Source organism: Neolamprologus brichardi, chromosome 18 (assembly GCF_056152115.1).
Source record: "Neolamprologus brichardi isolate AB-2024 chromosome 18, ASM5615211v1, whole genome shotgun sequence".
NCBI classification, from domain to species: Eukaryota; Metazoa; Chordata; class Actinopteri; order Cichliformes; family Cichlidae; genus Neolamprologus; species Neolamprologus brichardi.
The window spans coordinates 30,237,890-30,248,723 of NC_142121.1; the positions used below are offsets into that span (position 1 = coordinate 30,237,890).

At 39.2% G+C, this 10,834-nt stretch overlaps 2 protein-coding genes across 3 annotated transcripts; both read left to right on the top strand.

The window, feature by feature from the left end:
- The first annotated feature begins 716 nt into the window (after positions 1 to 716).
- Positions 717 to 4,141, top strand: catip (ciliogenesis associated TTC17 interacting protein). Of its 2 annotated transcripts, none has more exons than XM_087831541.1 (9): positions 717 to 996; positions 1,143 to 1,325; positions 1,415 to 1,470; positions 1,582 to 1,668; positions 1,844 to 2,011; positions 2,100 to 2,224; positions 3,294 to 3,370; positions 3,462 to 3,532; positions 3,631 to 4,141. In XM_087831541.1, exons 1-9 carry the CDS (start codon positions 879 to 881, stop codon positions 3,817 to 3,819), a joined length of 1,074 nt encoding a protein of 357 aa, XP_087687667.1. In that variant the 5' UTR covers positions 717 to 878; the 3' UTR covers positions 3,820 to 4,141. The 2 variants fall into 2 exon arrangements, with proteins under 2 accessions (XP_087687667.1, XP_087687668.1); XM_087831542.1 differs by having other exon boundaries at positions 3,465 to 3,532.
- A 130-nt stretch (positions 4,142 to 4,271) lies between these two features.
- casp8 (caspase 8, apoptosis-related cysteine peptidase) lies at positions 4,272 to 10,427 on the top strand. Its single transcript, XM_087831534.1, has 12 exons — positions 4,272 to 4,579; positions 5,262 to 5,412; positions 5,547 to 5,722; positions 5,807 to 5,912; positions 7,816 to 7,945; positions 8,043 to 8,101; positions 8,188 to 8,230; positions 8,364 to 8,428; positions 8,523 to 8,634; positions 8,794 to 8,921; positions 9,326 to 9,711; positions 10,149 to 10,427. Exons 2-12 carry the CDS (start codon positions 5,305 to 5,307, stop codon positions 10,282 to 10,284), a joined length of 1,449 nt encoding a protein of 482 aa, XP_087687660.1. The 5' UTR covers positions 4,272 to 4,579; positions 5,262 to 5,304; the 3' UTR covers positions 10,285 to 10,427.
- Positions 10,428 to 10,834: the final 407 nt, after the last annotated feature.

Genomic DNA, 10,834 nt, shown 5'->3' on the forward strand with positions numbered 1-10,834 from the left:
GTTCAAAATAAGAATTGCCAAGAATATTGAATGAAAAAAAAATTGACTTTTAGCAACAGAAACATAATATCTACAAATGTATCTATTTAGATTGTAAGCCCAACAAGGGACAATTGTTGAAAATTAGCAGTAGCTATAAACCTATGTGCGGTACATCAGTTTCATGTCTTGCACTTGAACTATGTTAAACTGCACTGTCCCTTTTAAATAAATAAATTCAAATGATCAAATTCAAAAAAAAAAAAAAAAACTCCCTTGTTCCCTTGTAAGCTCCCTTGTTGCTATAACATGTGAAATGGCCATCATTTTGAAAAGCAAACATGTTGCCTGCTAGACTGACCCCAACAAATGTGGCCCAGGATGTCCTCCTGACAGTACAGTAGGACTTTTGTTTTTAAGATTGTTCTGTCTAGCAGTTTTTGCAATCAGAATTATGATCTGAATTCACTGTTATATATTGTATTGCATAATTTCTTTCTTGATGTAAAGATCTCAGACTTAAGTAAATTAATTCACAAAAATGAATTGCTGGTTTTTAGGAGGAATAGTACTCAGTGTTCTTTGTTTTGTTTTTTATTAGCTTATGTACATATATATATTATAATAGCGCCTCTATTTTTGTATAATTCCTTCCTCTAGATTTGGTGGTGAATAGTCAGCCTACAATGCCCAAGTATAATGGTCTTTACGGTACTGCAGCGTCGTTGCCATGCCAACAGAGATTTGGTCGTCAGCTTCCCTTCCGTAGCAGAAAAATGCTAAGCAGGAAAAGTGTGGGATAAGTCTGCTTTGCATAAAATTTCCCAGACAGACTGTCTGTCGAGGCAGGCGAGTGTCCTGTGAAGTTGCTCCCACACACTTTTCAGGCTGTTTTAAAGATGGAAGCCACGCTGGGTGAACAGACTGCTGTGGGTTTTTCAGCGGGGACTGAAGGACCTGAAGACCGTCAGGAGCTGGAAGCCTCTGACGAAGCTGTCACGTTCATGTCCGGCATCGGTGAGTTCGCATCCAATTTAGGCTAATATGGTCGGTAGGAAACAGCTGAGTCCAAAACTACCTGAAAAGCAAAAAACCGTAAAATCATTACAGATATTTGAATCTGTCCACTTTGGCTTTACCTTCTGTGTCCCTTTGCTTCTCAGAGCCTGCCGAGCTGCAGAAGTGTGTGTTTGCAGACTCGCTGGTGACTGTATCAGAGGGGGGGAGAGAGCTGGGGGAGTTCAGTGTGACGGTGGAGTTTGCCCAGAGAGAGCAGCCATGCATGATGCTTCATGCTCAGAGCCACGGAGCCATTGACGACTGCCCCTGTGGGACAGCAGTGACAGGTGAGAGCAGGCAGAGGATGCTAGGACAAACTGATCTTTGCTGTTTCCTGTTGTTAGTATTTCTCTTCATACCCTTTACTCTGTTTAAGCCTACCTAACAACTGACCTGGAGGTGCTGGAGGAAGATCACCATGAATATGTCAAGGTGAGTCGCTGAATCCTTTCCGGGCTGTTTCTTTTTACATTCACTCAGCTCAGCAGATGCATTAAGTGGAAATATTGCACCTTTGATGTGCTTTTATACTTCTCTCCTCAGCTCGAGGGCCATAGTGTGGACAAGAGGTGTCACATGGTGCAGCGTGATGGGCTGATGGTGATCCATAAGGTTACGACTGTGGGAGAGGTCAGATAACCACTGCTTTATGGGTCAACTCACTAATATATTAATGAAACAGTACCACAGTCATTCAAAGCAACGTCCAAGAGTTTGCAAGAGTTAGTCCAGTATTTACAAAATCCTTACTTACTGTTGCGCATTTACTGCATGTTGTCATTTGTGTGTGTGTGTGTGTGTACAGGAGGTGACAGAAGAGAGCATGTCCTACCCCATGTCTGTCCTGAGAGGGCTGGTAACTGAGGGCTCCAGCTTGCTGCTGATGCGCCTGATCGCTCTGAGGAGGAAGATGCCAGAAAACATGACGTTTGTTTCCTTAGACCCAGGATTACACATAATTAACACCTCTTTTGTAAGTCTTTATGCCTGTGTAAGACATCCTGGTCCATCAGTAACTTGTTTGAGTACTGAGCTCTGTTTGTGGTCTCTTTTGTGCTCAGAGAGAGCTGAGTCAGAGGCAGCTAGAGGTCGGGGCTGAGCTCCTGGATGTATTTGGGGTAGAGAGGATTATTCAGTCCATGGAGGGCAACTCCAGTACCTGGCAGTGCTACTTCCTGGATGATGGGTAAGCTCAATATATGTACCTCTCCATCATCCCACACTTGTTGGACTGTGTTACTGCCTCCCTCTGTGCACCAGACAGACTGCAGCTGCCCACTGTTTCATGTTTATATTACCTACTGCTGATAGGAGGTCACTAATGTAGACTAAACAACAAAGCATTTTAATCACACAATAGCACTACTTATTGAATGCTTCCCTTAATCACAAGGGATCCATTAGTTAGGAGGTTAAAAGGAGAGGACCGTTATCAGCATGGGCAACCAGTATGAATGAACCATCAGTGATTCCCCAGTGGTTGGGTTTATTTAACTTGTAGAAAAAGGTAGTTTAAATTACACAAAAGATTGCCACACATGGACTAGCGATCTCTTAAAAAGACCAAACAAGGTTAGATTTCAAGTCATTGACTTAAAGCTAAATAAGTAAATTAAGCTAACTCACCTTAGCTGCTCCCAGTCCAGAAGCAAACAGAGTGAGGTGGAAGGGAGTGCAGTCATTATATACTCTGTGCCAGGTAAGTTCAGGTATGGAACAAAGGAGCCCACCAGTGATAAGAAAACTCCGACAGTAAGTGAGGTTAGAGAGGTGTGGATGAAACAGGGAAAGGGGTAAATAAAAGAAGAATTTCTACTATTTCCCACATGTTTGATTTGGCATCCTCCTGGCACAAGTCTGCTTGTGATTTATGTCACCTCCTGGTCTTAAACTAGAGATCTTTCACATGTTAGCCACAAATATTAACCACTGCTAATGGAGCCATTGATGCTTCTTCTTTGTGGGTCCAAACTATAACATTAGCTATAGTAGAATAGTTAATTGCTTTGTGTCCTTGACATCTTAGGAACTATTCAGTTTCTAAAAATGATCATTTTGAAGGGAAAGGTTCCCATAAAGTGTAGATATACCTACGGAATAGGACACATCTGATTTTTGTATGCGAAAGAATATTGGTGATACATGAGGACTTTCTGGTTTAACTCAAGCGGTTTCTGAATAACAAGTAAGTGCTATTATTGCTGTTATGTGTTACACTAGTGCTTTCAATTTGACTCGTTATATTCTCTGATCAGGCATCTGGTGACCAGAGTTCAGGTGGGGTCACCAGTCACCATGAGACTTCTAGAGTTGCCATCAAAGGCAGAAAAAGGTTACACACATCCCACACACACATATTCACACATAAGAGGTATGATTCCAATGAAAGATTCAGTGATATTTGTGTATTTGTAATTTTACAGTAGATTTCAAGAAGATCCCCCTTGTGTGGGAGGAAGACATGCAGATGCGTTCTAAGTTCCTGGACAGAAAGGTAGCCGGTCATGTGCAACAGGAGATTAATACTAGACTTCCATTACTCTACTGACCATCTGAGCAGAAAATGAATGTGTTTATGTCTTGTTTTGGCAGGAAGAGCTAAAGGCCGACCACTCCTCATACTTGAGACAGCATCCAGAGATTCGAGCACTAATATCTGACTTCCTGCAGTTGCTGTTATTGAGGAAACCAGACGACGTCTTTCTGTTTGCCAGAGAGTACTTCACCCCTTTTGCCTCCAATCATCCTGCAGACGCAGACCAGGAAGCCCAGTCCCTCTAGTCACATCATCACATGCTCACAAACTGTCTCTTTATAAGCTTCATATATATTTGTTCATGAGAATAATCTTCACTGACATTTAGAAAGTTATTTTGTTTTTTATTCCGAGTGACTGACAATTAGTTGTATCTGTGGACATTTGGTGGAGAGGAACACAAACGATCAAAACTCAAACTTTGTGATCTTTCCAGTAAGAGAGATAAATAAAGTTTGGGTGTTTTTCAGTTTCAGTAGTTTGGGTTTCTTGTACACGTTTGGGCAAAGCCCTTTGCCGATAAATATGTACGTGTTTAAGAAAAAAAAAGCATGTGAGTTTTCAAAATAAAAGTTTACAATGCTAAACAAACGGATTTTATTATGAAAGACGTGCCAGTATGTGCCGTAGTTGAGCTTAGTAAACTCATGTAGGCAAGTGTGAAGCGAAAAATATATTGGTCAGCTCACTAACGCTATAGTTTGTGTGTGAATGTGGCCTATGTGGCCTTTATTTTTTAAAATTTTCTACCCAGCACCCGACACTCAACTTCAACTTCCTATACCGTGACGTCACACCCAGTTACGCGAGGCGCTTGCTCTGAAAACGAAAGAATTTGCGGCTCTAACAGAAAGTGGAAATAAAAGCAACTGAAACATATTTCAGCATATTTTTCGCTCCCAAAAAGTAATTTTTCATTTGTTTTAAAGGGTTCTTTTCCTCGCATTTAACAAGAGGCGCCGTTTTCGCTAAGGAGCTGTAAACTAACAGCGAGAGACAGCGGCGGTAAGTTTCAGCGTCGTAATTTAGTTCACCTGACGTAAACTGTTAGCGTAAACTCTGGGCCACGTTATGTAACATTGACTTAAAACTTTTTAATGTTCGTTTTTGTCAAGAGAAACAAAACTGGCGGCGGGGTGGGTAGTGTTAGTGACGTCACCCTGTCGTATCACGTAGATGTCTTTTCATGGGACTACACGGGATTACTAGAAACGCATTGAGAGGCCAAAATAACATGAAATAAAGTAAACAGTGAAGGACTGAAAGACACCGCGTCACGTATAAGCTGCCATACAAATACACAATTTAAAACCAGGCTTTCATAGGAAGTTGTAAATAACATTTAAATGTTGCAGGTGTCAGAGATGATGTGGCCTAACATCCAAAGCTCTGTGCCATTTAATAATGTTCAATATAACAGTTCGCTGTTGAAAGGTCAGCGATGGAAGACAAAGTTCTCTATGTAGTCGTTTCCCTGTAAAAACATACAGTATAGCGGTGCTTCTACGTAGGGCAGTAATGGCATCTTATCGTGTACGGTGTGGTATTATTATTATTGTTGTCATTATTTTAACATTCTAGCCATGATCTTTAGTCATTAATTTAAAATTGCTTGTTTGCAACGCATGAAGTTTTTGAATACTTCAGTTTTTGCTCCATCAAAACATGCTCACTTGTTTTCTGTTAGCAATAAAAGCTGCAGATTGCTGTGAGCTGAGGACCAGGCCGTGATGGACAGGCTGACTTTGTCCCACATAGACGAGGGCCTGGGCTCTTCTGAAGTGGCAGAACTTTGCTTCTTATGCCGTGATGTAGTCACCAGGAGACGCCTGGAGAACGTGAGCACTGCATATTTTGTAATGTGTTTACACTTGTTTTGTTAGCATGTTTGTGGAAAATTGTTTTAAATAACACGTTGACAGTATGACGCCCTAGGATATTCATGTTCAAGAGCGGGTTTTTTTCCCTACAGATTAAGGATGCAAAAGACCTGTTCTCGAGATTAGAGGAAAAAGGTCTGCTGCGAAACGATGCCTTCCTCAGGCAGCTGCTCGACACCATCCATCGAGCAGATCTCCTCAGGGTCCTGGAGACAGACAGCAGACCGCCAGAGGAAACAGATGCTAGTCCTGTCCTGTCAGACTACAGGTAAAAGCTTTCAGTTTTTATCTTAATAGTACAGCATGCAGCATAGGAATAGTAATATATCAAAAGTTTTTCTCTGACCATTAGGAAGACCCTGTATTCTATATACAATGACTTCACTACAGAGAACTTTGAAAAACTGAAGTTTCTACTGACTAACAAGCTGGGCAGGAGACAAATGGAATTGTCCAAGGTGAGAACACACCAATCCACCTTTTCATTTCTGCTTTTGAGTGAGAAGCTTTTTACTGAACATCAAAGGCTAGCTGTATAGTTGACATTTAGATTGTTTTCACTGTGATCAGCATGTAACGACTTTTCCTTTCATTCTGTATGCACAGTAAAGAACACACTTCCACTACTAAGAGTAGTTAACTGGTAATTTTACTTTGAAATGTTCTGTCAAATAGACTACCAGCCTCTGAATGCAGTTTATTATTTTGTACTTTTTACATCATCAGTGCAAAGTTGAGATCAGTGATATCATAAAAGCATGCAGTTTACTGAAAGTCTGTTGGTTGGCTTAAACTAATCGATTCTCAAGAGTTTTCTTCTAAAGAGGAAAAAAAAGTAAAAGCAGGAAAACTGGATTTGTTTATTTTTGCATGCAGCTAGAGTGCAACCAATGCGGATTTCTTTCCAGACACATGAAACATAAACAGATTTCCATACTATTTATTAAATGTAGTTATTTACAGTCCAGATTAATTTTTTTACTGTCATAAGAGGTCATGGATTATTTGTTTACACTCTGCCCAACTTTGCTTGGATCAGCTGGTTGTTGTGTTTGCAGCTTTCACAACATGTGTGTAACTAACATATAACTAGAGTACCTTCTGCAGAATGAACTATACAACATCAGCAACCGTTATATGGTGAAGGGTGTTTCTCCTGTTTATTTTTTTATATAAATGCATAAATACTGAAATGAATATATCAGCAAACACATGATATCCCTCTAACTATTATGATGTTGTACAAGCCTGAGGTCCAGAATCAGTCTGAGAAAAGACTCCAATCCTGCCCATTAGGCAGCTTTAGAAAATGTGAAGCAAGGCCTAAATTCTTTTTAACTATAATTCAATATATTTTTCAGCTTTTCCTACCCATACACATCTCTCTGGTGACCATCCCTAGTACACCACATTAATTACGTTATTTAAAAAAACAGAAAAGTTCCTGTTTTTTCAATGTTAAATATGGAAGGTTTTTGGATGTTGTTTTCTTGTGTGTCCACACAAAAAAGCACATTTCTTGTTTCCTATTTACAGGCCAGTCAGGGCAACGAGGCAACAAACTACCAGAATTTTCTCTGAAAATTGACACATTTATTTTTTAGAATTTAAACCCAAACAGTCATGGTGAAAGATTACCACAGCAGCATTTCTGTGTCGTGTAGAAAAACTGAGATATGCTGTTGAAATTAGTTAAATGTCTTTTCACTGACAGAAAGGTGTGTTTCACTGGTCAGGCCCACTTGAAATCAAAATGACTTTGACATCCTTACTATGTGAAACTAACAAGGAACAATTAATTTTGTAATTGAAGATATTTTTTTTTTTGGTGGTGTCAATTTACTGTCTATTTCCATCTATTTACACCTCTTTTGTTTAACTGTTATTCATCGTTATTTGGAATTAGTTTTTTAATTTTCCTGTTATTATATAATTAGCCTTCTTCTTTATTTTGCTATAGGTTAGTGATAATTTATTCATAATTAAAAACTTACAATTCCCTTTAAATTGTATTGAAACGCTGCTTCACTTTTTTATCCCAGAACAACATAAATTTATATACATACCGTTTGAACAGTTTAGGTTTGAGCACTGAACCTTGAGGAGTCCCACAAGTAACTTTCTTAATTCAGCATAGATTATTTGTAAATAATAATGTCTATTACTTTGGTTGAATTTCTGTAATATGGAATCTCACTGTTTTGTATTTTCCTTAAATTCAATTAAAATCTCCAGTATTATTTTCTGTGCTTTGCATTTGATGCAAATGGAAACCGAGTTGTGGATTTGATGGCACCAGAGATGATGACTGTCCCACAAACAGCCTCTGTGAACTAAAAACTTTCTCTCTTTTCATTCCAGACAGCGCTGGACGTGTTTGCAGAAATGGAAAAATCTGCTTTACTATCAGAGACAGATGTTAGCTTGCTACATGAAGCACTGCAAGAGTGTGATCAACAACTGGCAATTACTTTAGAGGAGTACAGACAAGGTATAGGATCCACTTCCATATACCCGCACATGTACATATACATACATGTGGAAATTGAATGTGTTGTAACACCATCAAATGATTGTGATTGTTACAGGAGGCGGTCAGCCACGGCAGCAGTTCACGTTACCCCCTGATGTCAGCATGGATATTGAGGTATATGTGTGTCTGTAAATGTGTGTTTCTGAGCAGTTAATGTTGCAGTTTGTCAGTTTGCTGACTGCTTTGTTTTATTCCCACAGAGGACCCATGAGCCACTGTCTATAACTGAAACTCAGCACAACTGTAAGTGTCTCTATTAAAATGTATTTGTGATTATTATTTGTTAAACCTTCTGTTGTCACACTTATGTTTTTTGTTATTTTTATCATACTCGTGATTGATATACATGTTTACATTGTTGTAATGTTTTTTTTAGATCAAAGAGAGAGTATTAACACTGATGCACAACTAGAAACAAATTCCACCTCTCTTCCTGATCAGGTAATCCATTCACAGGTTCTCATGCTTTCATTCATTCTTTTGTCACATCAGTAACATTTACGATCGGCCTGTTTGCTGTGTTTGTGTCCTGTAGTCAGAATACTACACACTGACTCATAACCCACGTGGTTGGTGCGTGGTCTTCAACAATGAGATCTTCACAGGAACACATCTGAAGGATCGAAAAGGAACTCAGAAGGATGCAGGTACAGTTCTTGACTTCAAACAGTCACATGACCTGATTTATGTATGACTGTTTTATCTGGAAGCTCCTGAGCCCTGTAACAATTAATGCATATATACGTATGCCATGACCATGTAATGTACTTATAATCCTTCTTTTGCTTCTTTTCTGTCTGACACAGATACTCTGAAAGAAGTGTTCACTCACTTTGGTTTTAAAGTGAAGATGCACGATAACTGTACTGCAGAGCAGATGAAGAAGAAAATAAATGATCTTGGCAGGATTAATTTTACAAATCATGATGCCTTGGTGCGTAGTCACACATCTTTAGAGTTGTAGTACGTCATGCATTTTATACATTTACACTTATTTTTATTATTTTAATTTTTTTCTTTTTTAAATAAGAGATATCTGAGAAGAAGCAGCAGGCTCTGAGGCTAAATGTAACCTGCAAATACTTTACCATAAAACCATAACTTATTAATATTACATTTACATTTTTTTCTTTAGTTAATGAGCCAGCTACTGTTTCATATTTACTGTGCAGATATGCGGTATCTGTCTTCTCAAAATGGTCTTAGCTGGGATCAGCACATTTCTGAAAATGTCACCATTTAGTGCATGTCTCTGTGATTGTAACAGCAGTTACATCGACAATGTGTAGTAGTAGTGTTAGTATAAATAATAAAACATATATCTACCTCTGATTTAAGGTGGTGTGCGTTCTTTCACATGGAGAAAAGGGGTGTGTCTTTGGCGCTGATGGGGAAAGGGTGTTCCTGAAAGAGCTGACGGACCCCTTTACAAGTGGAAGAGCCTCAACCTTGGCAGGGAAGCCCAAACTCTTCTTCATTCAAGCCTGTCAGGGTGAAGAATACCAGAAAGGATACTATCCCAGCAGCAGAGAGGACGAGAACCAAAACAAAGGAGTACTGCAATCAGACGCCTCAATCCCTGATAAGGCAGTGCTAGTGCCTGAACTAGCAGACTTTCTGATCGGCATGGCCACTGTGGAGGAATTCAAATCATTTCGAAACACAGTCACGGGATCTATCTACATCCAGGAGCTGTGCAAGCAGCTGACAGTAGCAGCAAGAAGGTGAGTTGAAGTGATTAGTTTCTTTTTGGCAGACCATACTACTGTCATATGGGAAGGTCATAGTGCAGTAGTTTCCAACAAAGTAGATTTTTTTTAATGTAATTTCTGTTACATACAGTTTGGTCCATAGAATTATGGACAAAGACACAAATGTAGTAGTTTTTCCTCTGTAGAGCGCCTCAATACATTTTCACACAATCAGACCTTGTGCTTTCATTCAAGGGGTTTTACAAAAAGCACAGTCTTAACTGTTTTAAAATTACACCCATTTTCTGAGGCTCAAAAGTCATCAGGGAAGACAAATCAAATGCATCAAATCTCTGTACATTTCTGTCTTCCTGCTTTTGGTGCTTTCAAACATGGTGTTGGCATGAGCTGCGTGTTTTGTTAAAATGATCCAAGATGTATCCTTTTTGTTTCACGTGTGTTCCTTCCAGACAGGAGATGGATGATATCCTCACTGTCCTGACACGTGTGAACAGGGAGGTCAGCAAAGGAGAGTATTTATCCCACAAACAAATGCCACAGCCCAACTACACTCTCACCAAGAAGCTCGTCCTCAAATTTGTATGACCCGACTGTGAAAAATACAACACTGCATGCCTACACAATTCCCGGATTCACATTACAGTTTACACTGTGTGTGTGTTTGGTTTGATAAATGTGATTTTTGTAATTATGAACTGAATAAAAATTATCCACAGTGGCAAATGAAATGGTACATTTTTGTCATTTCTTAAATATAAATAGGAATTTTTTATTTGGTGTTTTCCAAACTCTAGAAAAGTGTTTTTCACCTAAGAATCATGAAATCAAATCTTACACTCTTACACCACTTCTTAATATTTGAGCAACTGCCAAAAATAAACATTACAGGTAAAGGAGCTGCCGAGGTGTAATAGGTTATATAAGGTACTGGTTAAAATGCTGCTTCAAACCAGACAGCGATACATCATATAGACCAGTGTTGTACCTCTCTCTTGACCTCTGTACACAGTGACAACCACAGGTGAATGAGACAGGTTGCATAAAGCACTTTGAGCCCTCAAAGAAGAAAAAAACATTATATAAGAATCACACACCAAAGGTTTTACATTTGGATCCGTCACTGCATAAGACCTGG